Raw genomic sequence first — 24,180 nt, 5'->3', positions numbered from 1 at the left:
CACATTTGTCCGCAATGTATTTTTTTTAACTTTTATTTTGAAATAACTTTAGATTTACTCAAAAGTTGCCAAAAGAGCCCACAGTATATTTTCAAAATAAATTCTGTTTAAAAAAAAACCTAGAAATTATTTCCCTATCTTATTTATATCATTTACTCGATGCAATTGTTATATATATGTTTTACCTTTGACAGGAAAAGTAAACCATCATAGCAATAACATATGGTCATGCAAATTCATGTATTTTTTTAACTGACTCAGGTAAGGGGGGATATCCATAGCACTCTGCATTCAGTAGGTTTTCAAGAAATATTTGTTGACTGGTGTATATAAAAGGGAGGGTTTGATGACACATCTTCCCTCTTTTTGCGGTACGCGGGCCTCTCACCGTTGTGGCCTCTCCCGTTGCGGAGCACAGGCTCTGGACGCGCAGGCTCAGCGGCCATGGCTCACGGGCTTAGTTGCTCCGTGGCATGTGGGATCTTCCCGCACCGGGGCACCAACCTGTGTCCCCTGCATCGGCAGGTGGACTCTCAACCACTGTGCCACCAGGGAAGCCCACATCTTCCCTCTTTAATTGAGAATTACCTAGCAATGGCCTAGTTTGTATTTCAGCGTTAGGAGGGACTTAACTGTGCACTAGTTCAGATATGTGGCCCCTCTAACTCAGAGCTTTATTTTGCACAGGGACCCTGTCTTAGTATAACACAGTCTGGGTGGCTTACAAACAACAGGGATTTATTTCTCACAGTTCTGGAGGCTGGAAGACCGGGTGACAGCAGGGTCGTTTTCTGGTGAGGGCCCTCTTCCGGGTTGTAGACGGCTGACTTCTCCCTGCTGACTTCTCGCCATGGTGGGAGAGGCTAAGGGGCTCTGTGGGGTCTCTTGTAAGAGCACTTATCCCATTCAGGAGAGTTCCATCTTCATGACCTACGCACCTCCCAAAGACCCCACCTTCTAACACTGTCACATTAGCATTAAGATTTCAACATGAGTTTGGGGGGAACACAAACATTCAAACCATGGCAGGTCCCCAATGACCTTTCAGGAAGAGTATGGCAGTTGCTCTCTAGGACATTATACTCAACGGCTAGTGCGGTGCATAAATATTTCCTAACTTCTTTTTAGCATCCTATTTTCCACTTTTCCATCATTTATTTATCTAAATCTTTTTCAAATCTGAGATGCTTGAGAAATCCCAAAGGGTGAATATATCCCACTTGTTCTACAGTGTTAAGAATAGCTTACTTTCCATTGTCCCTATGTCTGCCCTCCTGCATACTTTAAGGAGTTCTACTATGTTTGCACATGCAGCTATTGTTCTGTATTTTAAGAGACAGAGAACAACAGTTTTGCACACTCTGGTCATGACTATATTAGCTTACTATTCCTTTAACCTTTTCTCAAGAGCTTTTAATTGTCCTTCTCTCAACAAGCTGGGGAATTGCTGTGATATAGGACCTCTGGCTTAACATTCTGAGGGTGAGAATTCAGAGATCTGGAGAATTTCATTAGAGGGTATTTGGAGAGAATGTAATATTAGCCTATCAAGTTGATCAGCAGCCTGTTTGTAACCCTCATCTCCGGCAGAGCTTTCCTATTGGGGAGTCATTCAAAATTCATCTAGTTTCTGAACCTTTCAGTCACTTTTTGGCTTTCCTGTTTTCTCTGTAATATTTGGGAAATCCTGCAACTTCTTCACCTTCTGAATGAAGAGCCCATGAGTAGAAGCATCATTCTAGAGGGTCTGTATGATTTCTGAGGACTTTTTGAGAGATCAGTCTACATTTTTTGCTTCCTTCAATTTATTTCAGCCAGAATGGGGCCACCTTTTCCAGGAGATCAAGTAGAATATGCTGGTGTCCATTGCACTTTCTCATACCCTGCCTTTTCCCCCCTTAGCTTAATTCAATTACATAAAGATGTATTGCTCATAAATTCTGTGTAAGCCCTGTGCTAATTGCTTCAGGGGTTTCGTAAGTGAATTAGATAGCTTTTGCCCTCAAGCAGGTTATGATCTTGTGGGATCATAAGAAAAGGTTAAGTACACCAAAGCTGTAATATACAGACAAAAATAAGTATAATTTTTGTTTCTATTTTTATTTATTTCTGTTTCTGTTTTTATTGCTTACTTGGGTTAAATTTATCTAAAGCTTTCTAATCAAAGCCCTGTGGAATAAAGGAGAGGAAGAAGAGAAGAGCAAAGTCCTTGGGCTGAATGTATTCATCATGTGCTGAGAATAGTGTTGCTCCAAAGTGTGAAGTCCAGACGTTGGGTTTATCCCATAGCTCAGTGAATGACAAAAAGTCCTAAGACTATATCTTTTGTAGCTTTACTCTCTACAAATAACCTATGATGAAGCAGTAGCCCTCTTTGATTAAGATTTTCAACCCAAAATGATCTACTGGCAGGCATACAACTTAGCACAGCTGGAAGAAGCATATTCTTGAGTTCATGACAGTAAAACTGGTTGTCTTTGGACTGTCACTGTGCCACAGTCATAGAATGTAATAGAGGTAATGTGGGAATTGTTACAATGCAACTTGGCTAAGACAGCCATCATACATAGGGCCTCGTTTCTAAAATCTATCCTTTCAATAAATTAATTCATGAAACCTCATAGCTTACCCCTATGAAAAGGAGAACAGTTTGTGATCTCCTGCCTTAGATGGAAAAACTGAGGCACAAAGCAAGCAGTTAATTTCTCTGAAATATCCTGTGAGCAGTTGATTTCTTTGGAATGTCCAGTTAACCTCTTAACCAACGTTGCTGATGACTAATTCTTGGTTCTTGACCACAGCTCTTCCCTGGCTCAAATATATTCTCAGCAAATCATGAAGCTCATGACCAATGAGCACTGCTCTGCTCAACCCACCACATGCAGTAGAAGCCTTCAAGGTCACTGTTTGTTTGTACATATCTTTGACATCATCTTTTGGATTGTGCTTGAGGCGGTGTTACCTCATGGTGAGTATCTCCGTAGAGATCCCTCACTGTGTCAACACATCAGGAGCTGTTACTGGAACATTACAGACCCAAGCTCTCCCATGAGGCATCTCTGGCCAAGAGGGTTGCTGAAATGAGGAGTGTGAGGAAGATGGGAAAGCCAGTATCCTTATGAACTAAGCTGTATTCCCAATAAAAGAAAACAAGAACAAAACATTGACTTCGTTCAAAACCCAGCCTGTTTTCTTCACAAAGGCCATTTGTTTTAAGTTTGTCCATACAAACTTACGTATTTTCTCCCTGGCTTATTGTCACATACTTCAAGAAGACAAATTCTTCGTCTGATTTTTCCCTCCTTCTACCTGCTTCTCTGTCTGCTTTGCAACACTGCTGTCCTTGGACTGAGGCTTGGCTGGTCAGAATGTGTTTATCTTTGTCAGGCAGACAGAGGGTCCAATGAAGGCAGTAGCAAGTGATGCTAGGTTTGTCTGATAACCGGCTGTCTTCTTACTCACTTCTTACTTCTGCCTTTGTAATATCTTGCTCAGGAATGCAGGGAAATTTCTCCAATCTGATTCTGTCTTCATGGGAAAGCGAGAGCCGGGGAGTGAGGCTGTGGCCGTCACTTGGCCCTTCCTCAGTCCTGTGCTGGAGCCAAGTGGCACCGGCTGTGTTCAGTGACATCAGTGTTGGTGATCATCATGAACTTGGCCACGATGGGGGAATTTACACCACAGAACTCTGCAAATGCTACCTACTAATCAAGGATTTATTTTCTTTCTCTAAAGAGCTGGCTTACCAGCACACCACTGCCCTCTGTCCTTAACCTAGCTATACCTGAAGGATTTCTGCCAGTGTCCCGTACAACTTCACCAAACCTCCGACATACTGTGGACACAAGATGGCAAGTCAAAAAGAGTTAGGAAGAGGTGATTTCTCCACCTGTGCCATCATTAAAAGATACTTTGGGGACAGGGCTTTACCTGACCTGTAATCTCCATGAGCAGCCCTTTAAAGCGCCACCAAACAAGTATCGATATCAGAAGCCACAAAAGTGTGCTTTCTAAGCAAATGCTGCTTTAAGATAACCTATAATCCCTTGTTCCCACTTCCAACCAGGTTTGTCTCACTAGGTCTCCTGTCCCCTCAGGAGCCACCCTTGCTCCCAACTTTGGTGCATCCACAGTTACAGTTGGAGGCCTTTTGTGCAGTGACTTCTGTGACTCTGGGGGCTTCAGTGACCGTAAGGACTTCAAGACCATCAGGGATTCTGGCCCCACCAATGCCTTCAGTGTGTGCGAAGTTTGGTTGCTGTCTGAGCACTGGGGTTCAATCCTGGAGGCTTCCGCTCTTCCTGCAATTGCTTCTTTGTTGCCCTTGATAACTGCACAGCAGCTTCAGTGATGAGAGCAGAGGCCACTGGCAGCAAGAGCAAGAGAGAAGGAAATGTCAGAAGGTCTCCTGGTAGCCGTCAGGACAGCGCTGACGAGCTCGGTTCCTTACCCCCTCCGCTTGGGGACTTCTAGAAATAGCTGAGTGAGGGTCTTTGAGGAGAGTCTGGACGTCCCCAGTCATGGGTGGGAGCAGCGTTTGAGAGGCCATAGTTTTACCTCCAGGTTACTGTATTCCACGGGACCTGATTTTAAGTTCTCAGTTTGTGAAATGGCAGCGGCTCAGAAAGGTGGAATCTGAATTCAGTGAGACATGACTTAACTATTGGTTAAGCCCCTAACAATCACCTATCCACTCATTCATATTCCAAGATGAAAAAAGCAAAGAAATCTCCAATAAATCAATATTCTCCTCTGAAGAAAAGTGAACAAAGAAAGTTGCTGGGGCCTGTGAATTGCCGGTGCACCTATGATATAATTTTGTGCTTTGAAAAAAATCAGCTGCTAGAATACAAAGTACCTTTTTCATTTTTTAAAAGATCACATTAAAGATCCCTCCCTTTGAGCCATTGTGGATGAAACCAGTATGCCTTGCATAGGGAAGGTGCTCCAGAACATTTTTGTGGAATTGGCTTTGAGACAGAAATATTGACTCATTCTTATCATCATAAATTTTTAAAAACTGACCTGGAAATAACTGATTCAGCCAATAAGCTAGCATAGGCAAAAGGTCTTCCTAGTTTCTCCAGCTCTCTCTGTGACTTACCTAGTCAACTGGAACAACTTTACTAGACTGTGAGGTCCATGATGGCACGGACCCCCCACAGTTCTTTTCTTTACCTAGGACTGATGCCATGAAATCACGTTATGAGTATGTATTGAATGAAAGTAAGAAAGTGGATCCTGAAAATAATTTCACTGATGACAGTAACATGAATTCTATCTTTAAATTTAGTTTTGAATGGTACATTTTAAAGTGACAAAGAAAGGTTAATTCTAAAATTTCCTTTTCAGTGATGCATTCATATGTAGGGTGTGGCATATTTATAAATACACAAGTGACAAAACTAGTTCATGAAAACAGTGGGACTGTTTCGGTAAAATCTAAACGGCCTGCCCAATATAGGTTATGATTGGTTTATAATCTAAATGAAATCTATAGAGAAATAGAAAACCTCTAAGTCTGTGTTCTTGGTGAGGACTCTGGTTTAAGCAAAATCCAGCTATCTGTAATCCTTAGGAAACTATTTTCACACAGTTCACCTATGTCACTATCTTTTGCATGAAGTATTGTGAGAGCTTTTTGAAAGGTATTTTTCTTATGTTCGGAGGTTTTGACTTTTTTCTGTTTTCTGTTCTTCTGCTGCTCCTGCTATTAGTTCTTGGGCACATTTCCTTCGAGCAGAGCTGTGGGGAGGACAGAGTAACATTTAGACCTACTCAGTTGGCCCTGGAGTGCAGTCATGTAGGCTTTTCTCTCCCGGGGACAGCTGGCTGGGCCTGTGCGGGGGAAAACCCTTGGTTCACAAGCTACGTCACCTCCCCACTCTGGTTTGTCAGCTGCCTGGCAAATCTTTGTCCTTGGCCACAAGTGTCATTAGATGAGAGAATATGGGTGACTGCAAGTAAACACATCACCACTCCTAGACAAGCAGTTATCAATCTGTGTTCTGTGGATGGTGAGTCATGTTAGTGTACAAAGAACAGAGGAGAACAGAAAACAAGGGGAAGGAGGGTACAGGACACCCTCCACCCTCCCTGGTTACAAATTTGGAAAGTACTCACTTTGGGCATTTTTGTTGGCTTGAATGGCAGCTGATGAAAATGAAACGTCAACAAAATAAGAAGGTTGTATTGAATTACTGGGAAAGTATTTTTTCTCATGGCTGCTTGAGAAACAGACATTACTATTTATGTACATCTTAATTTTCAGACATTAAAATTATAGGAACAGAGCCAAAATTAAAAATAACCTGTGTTTTGTACTTTCTTGATAGAACATTCCTTGACCTTCCTCTGCCCTCGCTCCCACTATTTAGTTACCATGGTGACCACCAAGGTTCACTTTTTTTTTTTTTCTGATGGGAAAAAATAACAGTGCCATATGAGGGACAGACTGAAGGCTGAACATGCCAACACAGACTGTAGTCTCATTATCAGACACAACTTGCCTGAGTTAATCCATTATGTTTTGTTACACACATAATTAGTATTTTGCTGCATTTGTTCTCCATTTTGAAGTTCTCTTAAGTCCACATCAGGCCACTGAACAGCTATGTAGTTTTTTTTTTTTTTTTCGGTACATGGGCCTCTCACTGCTGTGGCCTCTCCCATTGCGGAGCACAGGCTCCGGACGCGCAGGCTCAGCGGCCATGGCTCACGGGCCCAGCTGCTCCGCGGCATGTGGGATGCTCCCGGAACGGGGCACGAACCCTTGTTCCCTGCATCGGCAGGCGGACTCTCAACCACTGCGCCACCAGGGAAGCCCGGCTATGTATTTTTGTTTATACTCTTTCCTCTCCCTGGAAAGAGTTTACTCATTCCCTGGGCCCAGCTGAAGTACCACAACCTGAGAAATGGTTGGTCCTCAGAGCTTCTCCCTCTGTCCTAATCTACAGCCATTTGTCTCTGCATGTTTCCAATTTCTTTAAGAACTCAGGAGTTATTCGGGATCAGGTCCAGTTAATCCTCAGATCCAAGACTGCTATTAAAGCATTTCCCAAGCTTCCTTTTATTTTTTAAATCTGTTTAAATGTCTGTTTTGTACACCAGTTATCACAGGAGAAGTCATTGGGGTATGAGCTTCTTATATTTATTGATAATGTTTGTTATTATTTATTTAGTTAGTTTTTTTTCTATTTGGGGATATAATTTATAATAAGCCTAATACATTAGGAGATTAGCATAACACTTATAATTTACCGGTAAATATACAAATGTTGGGATGAGTGATTACATTTTTAAATAATGGATTGAACTGTTAAAAAACTTATAGACCACTATTTTGGACTATGAAATTCTTGAGGGAAGGAATATGTTTGTGTGTGTGTGTGTGTGTGTGTGTGTGTGTGTGTGTGTGTGTATCCTGGCACCCAACATGGTTCTTGTGTGCTTGTTATTTTGTATAGTGGTGCACAAAAAACTCTGTGGGATGAACTATAACCCAGAGTTCTGAAGCTGAGAAAGCCAGGGAGTTAATAGTACGAGATCAGCATGGTATTTCCTTGTCTTAGTTTCTTCTTAAACAATTGCAGAACATCCTCTCCACTCAGGTTAATTTAAGAGGTGGTCCCCAGGGGCTGTCTGTCAGGCCCTCCACTGTCCTGTCCCTCAGCTGGCTTGACGATCTATTGATGCCTCTACCACCTCTGCTGGTTCCAACAGTGACCCTGCAGAAGTTCCCCAGATCCTCCCCCTGCCTTCTGCATGGCCAGTTCTCCAAGCAAGGCCCCAGCTCCTTACAGAGCCTCTCCTGGTACACATCTCTGTTTCCATGTGTGCCCTTATTGCAGCCCCCATCAGCCTCGGCTTTGGCCGTGTGTCTGTGGAGGCATGATGGGAGCGTATTCCCGCCATGCACAACATTCTCTCTCCCTTGGCAAAGTGACACTGTCCTCGGTCAAGCTTGTGACAGACTGCAGCTTCTTCCTTTTGGACAATTCCTTTCCAGATGGTTTCTTTGACTACCCTGCCCACCAGTCTGCTTCTTGCCTCTAGTTCCTCCCTGCGCATTTCTGCCTGCCATCCAGTCTTGTCCAGACTGGACCCAAACGCAAATGGATTCAGAAGACAGGTGGCTGGAAACAGATGAAGCTGGCAGAGTATTTGCATATAAACCCACAGAAGTAGTCATTACTAGATTTTTTTTTTCTTGAAACCTGAAGCTTTCTCGATGTAGCTTTTGCTTTCTCAGGTAAAGAGAAGACTTTCTCTACTAGAAGAAAGAGTACAGATAAATATATGGCAACTGACTTTTGGGTCTCAGTGTTCAAGAGGTAATGGAGAATAGTAAGGACACGTGTGAACTAGTGAGCAAATTCTCCATCTAAGTGGGTCGGCCACCACTCAACTCCAGTTAAACGTAGCTACGTGGGAAGATGGGCCCCGTAGTGCCAGACCTTCTGATTTTTTTCAGTGAAATCTGAAAATCTAGATTATTTGTGAGTCTTCTGATAAAAACTGTCTTGTTAAACACACACACCCATATCTGCAAAGAGGTTTTGGCCTCTTTGTAGCCTATAAGTTTAAACACTCAAAAAGGGCCTCTGCTGGAGGATGAATGATAATCAGTCATGTAAATAGTTACAATTAACATTTTCTCCAGCCAAGTCAACCATTTCTAGTTTAGTTAGGGGAAAAGCAGAGAGTTTCTAGCTGAAATAGATAGATATCCTGAGGCCTCTTTGCAGCTGTCCGGACCTATCCCAACCCTAGAGTGTTGTTTCTCCGTGTGTGGTCCTGGGACCAGCAGCAGTAGCATCACCTGGGAACTTGTTAGAAATGCAAACTCTCAGGCCCCATCCTAGACCCACAGAATTAGAAACTCTGGACATGGGGACCAGCAATGTGTGTGTTAACATACTCTCCAGGTGATTCTGAAGTGTGAGATCCACTGCCCTAGGCTTGCAGAGGGAGCTGCTCTGCCTGCAGTGTGTTCCCGGGGCCCTGACGGTTGCTGTAACCCTGGACTTCCTGGTCCCACACCATCAGCACCAGGTTTTAGGAGCCAAGATCTGTGTGCTGTGTGAACTCTGGGTCCAGCTTGGCTCTCCAAAGAAGGTATGTGACACCGAAGAGGACGCTGGCACATGGTAGTAGAGAAAAGGGGATCTGGGAATTGCATGTGTCGAGAGAGAAGAGAAGAATAAAATCTGTTCCTGGAGTGTTTCTTACCCTCCCCCCGCCATGACTTCTTTCACATAGGAGAATCGCCCAGTGGTATGATTTAAAGAAAATCTGCCCTCACCCTACCTTCAATCGAACCTCTTTAAAATGACTACTTCCCTTTTCATTTCAATCTAGGTTTAAGACTGAGGAATACAGAGTAAGGGTAGTGATGCTATGATGTGACTTAAATCTAACCAGGTGATTTCTTAACCCCATCCTTAGAACCCAGAAGACTTAGAGTTTAGTAGATGGGTCAGGTTCGGGTTTGGGGAACACCTCGTGCAAGTCTGGGCTGGGAAGGCCCACCGTGGAGCAGAATGAGATCACCGGGATCTCATTTTTATAATTTCAATGAAAGGCATAGTGAGGAACCCAGATGGGAAAACAAGAGAGGTGCCTAGAGAGGGAGGTGAGGGGGGGCAGAGAAAGTCCACCCAGTGGTGGCCTCGGGGCAGAGCTCCCTGTGTCACCCCCTCTCTGCATCAGCCTCCTCTCCCAGGTGCCGTGCAGTCACTTCACTTTTGGAAGGGCCCCAGCTCTGGCTTCCTCCGGCCCCGTGTGTGAGTCTCATTCCTTGCTTTTCTTTTTCAAAGCCAGGGTGAGAGCAATAGTGATGTGATTTAAAGGAAGACTCTTTTACCTATATTGCCTGAAAGTCCTGTAGTACCTTAAGGTTTACAAAGCTGTAACCAGTGTTATATTTCACAGTTAAGACGCCCCAGAAAACTCAAGGACGTAATTCTAATACTTTCTTTATGACTGAACTCAGCTTTCGTTACTCTTTGGTTACCTCTCCCATTCTCCGTGCCTCCAATCCCCACCTGAAGCAGAGACCTTAACCTGGCTATTTCCTGGTAAATTCAATTTTATCTGGTGGTTTTTGTTTTTTTGTTTTGTGGGTTTTTTTGGTTAAATTCAATATGCGTAGCTCAATCCTAGAACAAATCAGAATTCCATTTTGGTCTTTCCTTTCCCTCCTGCTGAGCTCTCCTCCCCTGTATTTGGTACCACGCAGACACTGTGTGTCCTCTGGGGGGTTGTGAGGGCGTGGTGTAGTCTTCTAGCTTGCACACCTGGTTCAGAGGGAGTGCCCTGAGGCTGTCGGGACTGGCCACATAATTTAGGGGCCCAGTGCATAATGGGAACTTGGGGGACTCTAGTTTAAAAAAATTAAGAATTCTGAGACAGCAATAGCAGAACATTAAACTGAGTGTAGGGCTGGTGCAACTGCACAGGTCACACTCCTACGAAGCGGGTTACCTGTATTCTCCCAGCCTGGCTCCTGGTGAAAGTAGTGGCCGAGGCTCATTCTGGGCTGTTCAGTGTCTCTCCACGACTCTCAGATGCTGCAGATTCCCTGAGAGTAGCTGCGCCTCCCGTCTCCTCCCGTTTGGGTGGTCTGCTGTGAAGCCCTCTGCCCTGTGACTCTGCCATGAGCACGCTGACCGTCCTTCTCAGCTCCCTTCCACCCTTGCGGGCCCGCGGCCACTTCTCTATCTCCTCCACATACTTAGTGGGCATGTCTCCATCACCCACGTTGTACAGACACATGCTGCTAAGTCTCTACTCTCTGTCTGCATATCCCGGGCATGACTAGTGCCAGGGGTTATCCTACTCTCAAATTTTAGCCTGTCAAGCTCTCCACTTTAGATTCCTCAGACTTTGTGAAGGAAAGGAAAGAGCCAGGCAAAGCTGTCCTTCCTCAACTTACCTGCAAGAGAAGAGGATGGGTAGGCAGATGGCACAGTTACTGCATTCTTTTTTTCCCTAATTTTTTTCTTCTCTCTTATTTTCAGGCATTTTCCTGATTACTGTACACTGGGGGAGGGGGTGGGGAGTGGCAGAAACCAGTTCCCTTTCTCCCAGTTTAAATGCATCCATCAATCATATTTGTCACGCAGTCTAATTCAGGGCTGGCAAACTAAAGACTAGGGGTCAAACCTGACCACACCCACCCATTTATGAATTGTCTGTGGCTGCTTTCATGTTGCAATAGCAGAGTTGAGTAAATGGAACAGTGACCACACAGCCTGCAAAGCCCAAAATATTTAACGTTTACCCCTTTACAGAAGAAGTTTGCTAACCTCTGTGCTAGATGAACACAGCTGAAAGCAAAGTGTCTTTGTCACTGGTGGTACCTACGTGGAGGTGCTGAATGTTGTTTGATGACCCTGGTGGTTAATCTGCCTCAGATTAATGCTTCCTGCCTTACCACTGCTAGTAGATACTTTCACACACATACGGAGAGTAGAACAGGCGTTATAATTTCACATACGCATGGTGGGTGGAACAGACATTATTATCCTCGGTTTAAAGATGAAAAAAGTACAGGTTGGAGAGCTTAAGGAACTTGTCCAGGATTACAGAATAAGTAAGTGTGGGATTAACGGTGGAGATGTGGATCTCTTGATTCCTTGGGGTTAGTGGCAAACATCTCTGGGAGGATTCAGCGTGTTAGAAAAACAAATGCTGAGGCTGTTGATACGTGAGGTCTTGGGACACCTTTACGTCTACCGTGGAGTTGGGTGGTACGCTGAGGTGGGGTGGTTGGAGGGTGGAGAAGAGAGGGGGTTAGGGGCCATTACGTGTTTGAAAAAATTATTCCAAATGGTGGTAACTCATTTTCTTACATACTTCCTGCCCACAAAATGAGCCTGAAACTTCTGCACTGGGATAGCATGGCATTTTAGATAGAGTCAATTCCTAATGCACCTTAATTAGCTAATCACAAAGTTCTCCTCTTGACTGTTCTTTCCAGCCTTCACACTCAAATAGCAACTAGGTTTATGAAGTTTGGTTAATGGCCATAGAATTCACAGCCTCTTCACACAGCATCAAAGTGAAGAGAGTCTTTAAACATCAAACACCTTTGACAATCATATGGCTTCAGTAGCATTCATAGAATGTGTTCCAATAGGAATAATTTTTACTTTTCTCCTGGCTTGGTTTATAAAGTAGCTGTGTTTGTTTTCAGTTTAGGCTCCCTATACTCTGATCTATCCCGAGACAAGGGATGCTCAGAAAAGACCAAAGTCAGGAGGAGTTCAAAACAGACACAACCCATGACTTCCTACATTGCAGCTGATTTTAGGTTGCTGTTCATTGCAGCACTATTTACAGTAGCCAGACCACGGAAGCAACCTAAGTGGCCATTGACAGATGAATGGATAAAGAAGATGTGGCACATATATACAATGGAATATTACTCAGCCATAAAAAGAAACAAAACTGAACTATTTGTAGGTGGATGGACCTAGAGTCTGTCATACAGATTGAAGTAAGTCAGAAAGAGAAAAATAAATACCGTATGCTAACACATATATATGGAATCTTAAAAAAAAAAAAAAGGTTCTGATGAACCTAGGGGCAGGACAGGAATAAAGATGCAAACATAGAGAATGGACTTGAGGACGCAGGGAGGGGGAAGGTAAGCTGGGACGAAGTGTGAGAGTAGCATGGACATATATACACTACCAAATGTAAAATAGATAGCTAGTGGGAAGCAGCTGCATAGCACAGGGAGATCAGCTCGGTGCTTTGTGACCACCTAGAGGGGTGGGATAGGGAGGGTGGGAGGGAGATGCAAGAGGGAGGGGATATGGGGATGTATGTATACATATAGCTGATTCATTTTGTTATACAGCAGAAACTAACACACCATTGTAAAGCAATTATACACCAATAAAGATGTTAAAAAAAAAAGAAGTGGTTGAGAAATTAAAAATAAAAGGCATTTAAAGGACACCTGCATACAGTTGACATAAGTGTAGGCAATTAGAACGCATGAAGTCATCGTCAGCACACGGATGGGGTGATCTGTGCAGTATTCCGTCTTTTCCCTTGTCAGCATGAAGCTGTGATATCACCCCAACCACTGCATGTCTTTCTCCGCGGGGAGGCTAACCCATCTTGTTAACATCCAGCCATTGTGATTTGCCTCGCATTTCTTGAAAACTGCAATTCAATTATTTGAGAATCTTTTCTGCAGAAAGACAAACATTTTTTTCTAACAGGATTTTGCACAGTTGGCTTACTAGAATAATCAGCTACTGTGCAAACTAGAATTTTTCTTAATTTGCCTAATTAAAAGAATCAGTTCATCCATATCCAGTCGTATAGCAATTATTGTATTTCTTGAGTCTTAGTGACTTTTTTAATTCAAAGACTCAGAAGTCAAAACACTGCAAAGGGCAAAGTTACTCTTCAGCTCCTTGAGAACCTCAAGCACTGAGAAGTAAAAAGACACTGTCGGGGGACACTGTCGGGGGAAGAGAAGGTGGTCTTAGAAGAACAAGATGTTACACAAGTAGAAATTAGAGGGAAAAAATCTGCTGCAATAGTGGGATTCTATGTTAACTCTTGTGGCTTGAGACTATTTACTGAATGCTATACCCTGTGAGTAAACTTATTTCAGCCCCAGGAAAGGATGGCTGCGAGTTCATTTGTGTTGCTGTGGTCCTGATATAGAGGTAAAAACTGCCATTCAGCTTCCTCCTTGCACCTGGAGAATCCAAACAAGCCTGTGTTCTGGTTCAGCCTTTCGCAGGTACTGGCCGCGCTATTTTGGGCAAAGGTCTAAATCTCTCTAAGCCTCGCTTTCCTTATCTTTTTAAAACAAGTAATTATAGCACCTGCTTTATGCATTGCTATTAGGATTTCATGAGATGATACTATCTATGTCAGATACTTAACCCAATGCTCAGAGCATAAGCTCCTCAGTAAAGGTCAGCTACTATTATTGTGAATAGAAGTATAATAATATTTAAGAATAATTCATCACATATAGACTGCTGAGAGAAAGCCTAAGATACTTTTCTCTGTAGCTATAGATAAGGCTCTTTTGTGAGTGAAAGGAAATGACTGATTCTTGTCAATTGTGGGGCTGGGCCTTTTCAGAAGTGATGAAATACAGGAAGGAATTCTAGTTCTGGCTAACCAGGAGTCTGGTAATTTTCCAGAGATGTTTTCTTTGTCAGATAAAACAAAAAGAGAGGCCACCCTATTTTATATTCAAAGTTTTAAAACCCTCCAATTGTAGATTCATTCAGACTCAATATACAATTAAAATTTTTTTTTCTTATTTCACGGCAGTTCCCTGATCTATTCTCTTGTTATTTATTTATTTATTTTTTCTGGAAACCTTTTCCAGGTCTGCTGTTATCTTCCTTGAAAAATATTAAGCAGAACTCCATAAAATATTTCACCATGGTTTTAGGCTAGAGTAGAATAATATTTTTCTATTTTGCCATAGTTGTAATATTTTCCTTAAACTTTTGGTTACAACATCACTGCAGTGACTCCAACAGAATCCCCTTTCTTGAATTCTAACATTTTGTGAAATCATTTAGAAGAATTTTCAGTTGTTCTGGGTAGATTTGTCCTAGTAGAATGAAAAGGTTTCACATAAACAAAAACCTTAGTTATTTTGAGGATTTTATGAGTGTAGATAATGAGAAGTGAAAAATCATTTAACATGGCTTGCTGCATAAATAGGATTGTGAAAATGAAAGAAAATTGTAAAGAAAATTTAAGGGCTAACCTAGGAACATTTATTAACAGTGTGTGCTGTTAGAATGAACGATAATCTCCTGAGAAATGTTTGAACATTTCATGAGTTGGGATATTTATAACTAGACTTAACCAAGTGAATAAGATAAGCAGAGGGAATAATCTGGCACTGATAGGGAATATACTAGTTGATTTGATGCGTCTTTTGCATCTTAAAATTCACATAACATGTTTTCTTTTGCCTCTGGTTTTGGGTGCTGTGGGTATTGTCATTTATGTATGAAAGAAAGAATCAGGACAGTTCCACGCTCATGCTCTGGAAGCCCCACTTGCAGCGGGCTCTTTGCCAGGCCACACTGGAAAAAGTAGGCTTCCTGTAATTTTGTGCTTTCCTTTTTGCTACGCCATATAGTTATAATTCTATAAAGTAATTAAAAATGGAAATTATATAAAGAAAATTATTGTGGTATCTCAACCTGTGCATTGGGTAGGTTCTTGAAAAAGAATATAAATAAAATAAAACCAGGAACAAACAGGAGGTGGATGGATACTTGAGAAGCATAGGAAAGATGCCAAAACCTAATTTATGCAGAAAAGAAGTTTTTGTTGGTGGTAGGGATGGAGAGTATTGTGACCAACATTGAATCATAACATGGAAAGACAAATCTGAAAGGAGGCAAGAGCAAGGGTGAGACTGCTACGGAAAATTCAAGGTCAAGATTTGCAGGAGCTAATGAAGATGGCAGCTGGAACGGGTGTTTAATTGCTGAGGACTTTTTTCTTTGTCCTTTTTACTTGTTCAAAGGCTCTAGAAATACTTGTTAGTTCAGTATAAATTACTCAAAATTGTTATAAATATTTTCTGATTCCTAGGATGTTGTTCATCTGACAGTACACTGTTTACTGCCCAACATATGGGGAGGAAAAGGAGGAAGAGAGATGACCATAAACCTAAAAGAGGGAGGTTTGGAATAAAATTTGGTCTTTCTTTTCTTCACACTGTAGTCAGAAAATTCCATGCAAAGTGTTGCTGACAAATTACTATGCAAGGAAAAGTAAATGTATTTCATGAACTATGTTAGGATGATTTATTTATTAAATAGAAGAATCTGTGCCCCAAATAACATTGATTCAAAAAAAAAAACCAAAACAGTTCTAAATCTGATGTGAATCTTCAATTTCTTTACACCATTTTCTTGAGGAGCACTTTCTTCAAAGGATATGCATTGGAACGAAGCAAAAGCATTCTTGGCTTCATTCAGAAAGTTTGTTATTTACATGTCCCAACCTTCTTTGGCTGGTTTAATAATGAAATTGATATAAGAGATTAATAGGAGAAAAACAAATTTAATTTTATACATACAGGAGTCCCATGAAAATATGAGACCTGAATGGTAGCCAGGTAATTGAAGCTTATATAAAACCTTGAGCTAAGGAAAGGGGTATGGGTCTGGGGATACAAGGGGGAGGAAGGCCGTTCACAGGAAGGCAGAGGAAATGTTTGAAAAACAAATGTTGTCCTATTACAGATTACGTTTCTTAGGTAAAACGTATCTCTCTTCCTGGTATAGGCCCTCTTTCCAATGTAAATTTAGGCAGTTGATGGGGAGGAAAAGAGCTTTACCTGAGTCTGCTGGGTTTTGATTGCCTTTAGTTCAAAACAATCCACATGCCAAAGTGGCATATTTGTGGTCATGTATTCTGCCCCCACCCCCAACTAACTATTAAGAAGCCTACAGGGGCTTCCCTGGTGGCGCAGTGGTTGAGAGTCCGCGTGCCGATGCAGGGGACACGGGTTCGTGCCCCGGTCCGGGAAGATCCCACATGCGGCGGAACGGCTGGGCCCGTGAGCCATGGCCGCTGAGCCTGCGCGTCCGGAGCCTGTGCTCCGCAACAGGAGAGGCCACAGCAGTGAACGGCCCGCGTCCCCCCAAAACAAAAAAAAACAAAAAAAAAGCCTGCAAAGTGCCAGATGCCTTTCTGTTATCTGCCTGCTACTCCTGTGAGCACAATGGACAGAATTTGGCCAACTCTGACTAAATGTCTATTTACTATTGTTCAACTCTGGGACTTTTAACACATTAAGTCTGTAATGGTCCCTGTTCAGACTACATCCTGTTTTCATAACCTGTATCCTTAATAATTAGCCCTGTTGCTTCTCAGATTTTTAAATGAGTCATCATTTTACAAGGTCTGCAGCAGGTTAATTATTTTGGGAAGAGTAGTTTTGCTTAGCAACCTAATTTCAGTTGCTGTGTGAGTTTTGCAAGAGTGCCTATGGAAGAAGACAGATGAATGAATTTCTCCAACTCTGTAGCATGAAGTGAAAAAACATGAATTTAGAAAACATTTGTAAAACTGTCTGGGTCATCTGCTTTCCAAGGTGGCCCCTTCACTTCCAATTTGCATGTGTTTAAGAACTTAGAAAAAAGCCATATAGAGAGTAAGTATTTAGGGTCACATCTGGGTTCAAATCCTAGCTCTTCTATTCCCTAGGAGTAACTGTGTGATCCAGAAAAAGAGATTTAATCTCTTTAAACCTCAGTGGCCTCATCTGTAAAACTGAGAATAATAGCACCCACTAGGGTTGATGTGAATATTAATTTAATTGAGATGTTGTATATAAAATGCTTAGCACACTGCGTAGCACTTAAGAAACAGTGAGAGCTGTTAGAATACAGAAGAGTATGAATGTCACTAAATGTGATACATGAAAGTCTGTTCCTGTCTGGACTCTTTCTCCTACTAAGTAGAATAAAGTGGTTTAAAGTGGATATTATTGAGGGCAGGCTTGGTTACACTATTGAGAAATTATGTTTTTCTCCTTCTTACATGTTGTCCAATTCCTTTCTAAAACATTTCTTGACTAGTTTGCTATCTCTGAGTACTCTTGCAATCCTGAGATAGAACAGGTGCTGATGGCTGACTTTGTTGTGGAGGTAAAGATAGGTAAATGCCACTTTCTGTGTGTTTGCAAATATACTTAAGTGCATGTAATATATAGATAGATATGCATTTGTCCTATTTTACAAATATCCTAATGCTATAGATCCTATAAAAGATACAGGAAATCCAGGGGAAAAAGACACAAGCACATGTTAGAGTCAAACACAAATGTTGCGTATGATTAACTTTCAGACATTACCATCTTACTTCCCGTGCCTTGGGAAATATTGCCTGGAACTCCCATTAACGCATGATCTAAATTGAAGTTGTTAAATCAATATTTGATGTACCATTCCAAAGAGCCTTAAGATCTAACAGAGAAAATTATTTCAGATCAAAGAAATTCACATGTGGCATGGAGTCATAGGGAGTCACAATTCAATTTGGGAAGCCCATGTGTCTTAGTTATGATGTGTAACAGGTCAAGAGTTAAATTTGAAACTGTGGGAGGAGGAAAAATAATTTTCCCTTTACCCTTCTAAGATTCTTGGCTGATATAACCCTGTAATAAAAATACAGATTAGTAGGAGAAAACAAACAGAAGTTTAAGAACATGTATACCACCGGTATACATGGAAGAGACCCAGGAAAACCACGTAACTCTCTGAAATGGCCCAAGCCATCACCTTAAATACCAGCTTCAGCTGAAGACAAAAGAAAGATGTCGGGAGCTGGGGAGCCACTTATGAGAGGTTATGAGGAAACCACAGTAAACAAGGAAAGCAGCGTAAATGCAGATTTAAGTCATTGCCTTCTGCATTGATAAGAGTTTCTAGAGATTTTAGAGTCATCCTTCTCTTCCTGGTACAGCAAGGGAGACACCCTTACAGAGATTTCCCTTATAAATGTAAATATGTCTTTAAAAAGGGTAATTTCTACCCAGGTTTCAGAGCTTCACATGTGTCTGCTGTTTCTTAAAAATAATGAGTTTAAAGTAATCAATATGCCAAAGAGGCATATTCAGGGTGGTGTATTGTGCTGACATTCAAAACCTTCTATTCGTCTCGTCCTTTTTTTTTGGCTTGGGATTTAAGTCAGCCCATTCTGCCACAAACAAGCTGTGAAAAATACAGTAGGTCTGCTCTAAAGTGCTCTGGTTTCCATTACAAAGAAACATTTATTCTTTGTTCACCAGCAAAGCACAAAAATGCTCTAAAATTTCAGGAACTAATCACTGAGTAAACCAGAAAACACGGCGCTAGTATTAAGGACCACATTTTCAGTTTATAGTGTTCAAAATTAGGGTGCTATAGAAAGTTCACACACACACAAAAGGGTGCATCTGGTTGTAAGCGTTCAGTTCAAAAAAGGAGCATGAATGTAGATTTCAAGATTTGTTAGAAGAATTGAGTGTTCACTATCTAAAAGGAAACATCACACTGTATTTATTTTTCTATTATAAACCTAGTGTTTTGAAAAGCTTTCCTTGGTTTCTTAACTATGGTTGGGTTCATAAAGGAAATTTACTTTCAGAAAACAAGTCTCTGTATTTTCTCTGGAATGAGTAATGAAAATCTTGCTGCTTAACTGTTCAAGGGAAAGACTATTTATACTGTGAGTTTTAAATAAGCCCATGCACTAAGCTACTCTATTTAAGGGTTTAGGCGAATTTTGTGGTACTGCCCCCAGGATATTAGAGCTATCTTCCCGGAACTTGGAGGCTTAGCCTTTGAGCTCAGTGTATTTGTTTGTATCATACCTGTTAGTCAAGTTCTTTTGCTCAGAGATTGACACAGACTCTGCAAAGCGTTCAAAATGGAATGACTCAAACGTGCTCCCCATGGGACAGATTAACTGCTGTTTTTGTCTTTTTTTCTTTACTTTACCTCAAAATATTTTTAAAAATTTTGATTTTGAAATTGATCTGTTTTCTCCCAATTCTTTGTACTCTTGTTCTTATTACTGTAAATGACTGACATTAAAAAAACAAAACACCTGCTTTTGAAAAAGAGGCTATGGAAAAATAGAATTCCATATCACTAAAAACTACCCCCCCTTCCCTTGGCTTTTCCCGTTTTCTCTCTCCACTTCAAGCCCCGCCAACCCTCACTCTATGTGGATTTTTCTGCACATTGTGACTTCCAACTTGTTCCTGGCAGGGTTTGAGGTTTGCATTTTCTGATAGACAATTTAGAATCATTTAAAAAAAATAACTTTTTTATTTTACAAAAGCTTTAGATTCACAGAATTATTGCAAAGATAATACTGGGGGTTCCCATACACCCCACCCCCAGTTTCCTCTGTAATTAACACCTTAGTGTGGTACATTTGCCATAATTAATAAACCAATACTGCCGCATTATTATTGACTAAAGTCCATGTTTTATTCATAGTTCCTCAATTTTTCCCTAATGTCTTTTTTCTGTTTCAGGATCCCATCCAGGATGCCACATTATGTTTAGTTCTCATGTGTTCTTAGCCTTCTCTTGGCTGTGACAGTTATTCAAATTTTCCTTGTTCTGATGACCTTGATAGTTTTAAAAATTACTGGTCAGGCATTCTGTAGAGTGTCTCTCAGTTGGGATCAGCTTGATGTTTTTCTCATTGTTAGAGTTGGGTCACGTTTTGGAGAAGGAAGATGGCAAAGGTAAAGTGCCATTCTTATCACATTCTATCAAAGATACTTGACAGAATCAGCAGTGCTATCAGCGTGACTTGGCCTTGCTGATGTTCACCTTGATTACTTGGCTTGAGATGTTTGTGAGGTTAGAATCACATTTCCATCTTTTCCTGAAGATGGTCAAAGTATTTTCCTGTAGTTTTTAACAACACGCTCATTAAAGCTGTAGGGAAGCTAACTTGGGACTGATCTTTTTGTTCTTCTTTCTTGGTGATGTTGTAAAGCTGCTATTAGTTTCTGAGTAGTTAGACAAAAATAATTTCAGTGGTGGTAAAAACATCTTATCTTTTTTCACGTGTTTTAGGTGGGAATGAGATCCCGAAACCAGGGTGGTGAAAGTTCATCCAACGGGCATGTCTCCTGCCCCAAGTCCTCCATCATCAGCAATGCTGATGATAAAAGTCTCTCGGAAGATACAAAAAAGAAGAACAAATCAAATAGAAAGGAGGAAGATGTCATGGCCTCAGGAACTGTCAAACGACACCTAAAACCATCTGGAGAAAGTGAACGAAAGAATAAAAAATCCTTGGAGTTATCCAAAGAAGACCTCATCCAGCTACTGAGTATAATGGAAGGGGAGCTGCAGGTAGAGTCCAATTTTTTCAATTGTTGTGTCTCTAGTCTGAAGGTATAAAATAAGAGATTATGAATCTGTCTACCTCACTGGATTGTGAACTTCATGGGGAAAAGGACTGTCTTCCTTATTCATTCCTGCATCCCTAGTGCCTGGCACAAGTTTGCACTGAATACGTTTTTTGTTGAATGAACGAATAAATGAATAGATGCTGATTCTAACATCAAGCTTCTCTAGAAGCAGAAAATTTTTTCATGACATAATTTTGATAATAATTTAACACCTAGTAGTAGGTAATCAATGAGAACATCTAATTTAGCCCTTGACTGTGGTTGCAAACTGTGAAAAGGTCATGATTATTAGAAGGCAGAGTTAAGATCAATTGCTACTTTTGCTTTTTTCCAGAAGGTAGAGTAAAAGAGAGATAAAGAGGTAGAGGGAGAGACAGAGAGACAGAGAGAAAGAGAAGGAAACTTTGTTTAAACCAGTCTTACTCTTTTCTCTCTTCTTTGTGACTTTCAGCTTTAATTTTCTACAAGGTCGTAGGAGTTGAGATGCACTCAAATCAGCAGAGCATTGTATTGTGAAAACTTGATACTTTCACAAAGCATTTTCAAGTCTATTATCTCATTTGATCTCAATAATAATGTGGGTATCATTATCTATAATTTATAATGAGGAGACAGGCCCAGAAGGGTTAATGGGTTGTCCAGATCTCATCTTAGGCCCCCTGATTCTTGGTCCAGGGCACTTTCCACTATCCATCCCCACCAACCTTCTGTGGCTACCAGGTCCCCCACTAAGAGAATGTTTTTTTGTTTTTTTGGGTTTTTTTGGTGGTACATGGGCCTCTCACTGCTGTGGCCTCTCCCATCGTGGAGCACAGGCTCTGGACGTGCAGGCCCAGCGGCCATGGCCCACGGGCACAGCCGCTCCGCGTCATGTGGGATCCTCCTGGACTGGGGGCACGAACCCGTGTCCCCTGCATCGGCAGGCGGACTCTCAACCACTGCGCCACCAGGGAAGCCCTAAGAGAATGTTTTTAAGGATCCAAGAGGGAGCTGGGATTCTTCTGAGTTTCTGAGCCTTGGACAGTTATATTTCTCCAAGTGGGGAAACAATAACTTTTTTTTTTTTTGAGGAGAGGATGATTTAAGAGTGAGGTTGCTGTTTTCCTTTTTGTTTTTGTTAGGTTCTTAACTTGCATAAGCCTCTAGGGGAATACCAAAAATTGAATGAGATGAAGCCTTTTTTTGGTGCTGTTAGCATCAGACATATTACTTGCAACCTACCCTAAACTAGGGGGATCTGATCTGTTCCTGTTCTAATCTGTGAGTGCCTACAGATAAGGAAACCCCTGGGGTAAAGAGAAATAGAAAACATGCAAAACTCAAATTAAAAACAAACAAGTGCGATTGAGCTTACCATTTATAGACTGAGAAAAATCACCTTTGCATTTCACAGCAGAAGATGAAAATTTCCAGAGCGCCACCATTACTAAAAATAGCTTCACCACTGCCAGAAATGTGGTTATTGTTCTATTAACATTTATTGTTTAAGGAGGCAGAGTATATTAGTCCAATTTTTTAAGCTGCTCCCAGCCTACAGCTATTGACCTGAGTGGAAGGTACAACAGTGACCTAAGAAATCTTCACAAAGCACTTGTCATCAGCTTATTTCCTCCAGGCATGGTGGCTTGTGTGAAGCCTGTGGCTCTTCTAGACTCTAATTTCTGTAGAAGGATGTCATATCATGGTAGATTGTGGACCGTATTTAAGATTCACGTGGCTTTTATGTTCATGGTGTTTCCAGATATGGTTCCAGAGCCTAGGCATGCAAACTACAAGCCCATACACCCGGGACATTAAAGAAATTAAGTAGAAGGCGCCAAAGAAATGCATTTTGCTCTCCCTTAATCTTTGTGAATACAGGATACCTTATCTTCCAAAATTGTATTCCTGAGCAGCAATACATAAGGAAAGAGTGTAAGATATTTGTAGGGGAGGCAGTGGAGAAATGAAGGACCTGATATTATAAGGAATTTCATGGTGAGTTCATTTGCAAAGCAAATAATCCATCCCCCCATATATTTATATGCAACACATACATATGTAAGTATCTGTACTTGTAAATGCAGATTTTGCAATACTAGATTTGTTAAAAACGAGACTGTTCCTATATTTAGAGGCATATTTATATTTCCCATATTGACATTTCATCGTCACAGGAGGGGGTGTGTGTGTTGTAGCTAAGAGTGGAAGGGAGTCGGCATTAGCAAATGTGAGTGGGCTGGTGAAAATGTGACAGCTATGGGCCAGGTTTGCCACGATAGAGACAAGCAAAAAAACAGTCTATCTAAAGATCTGGCACTGAGAAGAGAGACAGTTTAGGTACCCTCGGCTCAGGCCTATATGCTCTTCAGCCTGACATTTATGAGCAATTAGTGAGTTGTCTCCCGGACCTCAAAGGCCACCTATCACCTCCCTTTATGGAGCAGCTGTGTTATGACTCAAATACCCTTCCTCTGCATGTGCTGTTCCGAGGTTCTATAAAGTATCAGGGCTGACAAGCAGCTTTGAGGTGTCTATCCACCTCCTTTATATTTCAAGTGTGAAACTGACACTCAGACAAGTTATGTGACTTGCCCAAGGTCGCACAGCAATTTAGTTAACATTTGCTCCAGATCCAGATTCTGTGTCTCTCAGTTCAGTTTCCCTTCCTTTATAACACTTCCACTCGGGGGATGTGCAGGGGTGGGCTCTAGGACCTTTATATTTATTCTTCGTCTTCAGGATTTCTTTGAAGTAGACTCACTCTGTGAACTCCAGGGCCAAAGCCATTTTGTGAAATGATGAGAATTTTTTTTTTTTTTTTGCGGTACGCGGGCCTCTCACTGCTGTGGCCTCTCCCGTTGCGGAGCACAGGCTCCGGACGCGCAGGCTCAGCGGCCATGGCTCACGGGCCCAGCTGCTCCGCAGCATGTGGGATCCTCCCGGACCGGGGCACGAACCCGCGTCCCCTGCATCGGCAGGCAGACTCTCAACCACTGTGCCACCAGGGAAGCCTGAGAATTTTTTAGGTAAGAGAAAGTGAGGAAGGTTTCTTTCACATCAAGGAAGTGGACCATGACCTGAGCCTTGCATTTTGGTGTGATCTGGATCTTGAGAAAACTGGGGAGGCGGGGAGGAGTGTCACATGGCCACGGGCTGGGCACCACGCAACCCTGGGGCTTCATATTCACTGTTCTATGAGGGTCAGACTTGTGGGGGACTGGAACCACGGGTCAAAATCAGGAGGGTGACACACA

The 24,180-nt window shown here is 41.8% G+C and overlaps 1 protein-coding gene across 10 annotated transcripts in view; it reads left to right on the top strand.

The window, feature by feature from the left end:
• The window catches only part of FILIP1 (filamin A interacting protein 1), a 193,971-nt gene that overhangs the window by 64,915 nt on the left and 104,876 nt on the right, over positions 1-24,180 (top strand). For 7 of the 10 annotated variants that reach the window (XM_073789363.1, XM_073789367.1, XM_073789360.1 and 4 more), the window contains one exon: positions 20,604-20,885. The exons of 1 other annotated variant lie outside the window; for it this stretch is intronic. In XM_073789363.1, the coding sequence (XP_073645464.1) occupies positions 20,604-20,885 (282 nt within the window). Of the gene's footprint in view, positions 1-2,801; positions 2,969-20,603; positions 20,886-24,180 lie in introns of all 10 variants that reach the window. 2 more of the 10 variants (XM_073789365.1, XM_073789364.1) reach the window with 1 other exon arrangement.

Source organism: Tursiops truncatus, chromosome 12, assembly GCF_011762595.2.
Source record: "Tursiops truncatus isolate mTurTru1 chromosome 12, mTurTru1.mat.Y, whole genome shotgun sequence".
Lineage (NCBI taxonomy): Eukaryota > Metazoa > Chordata > Mammalia > Artiodactyla > Delphinidae > Tursiops > Tursiops truncatus.
Note: the sequence above shows the minus strand (reverse complement) of the source record. Positions and strands in the feature narration are given on the sequence as shown.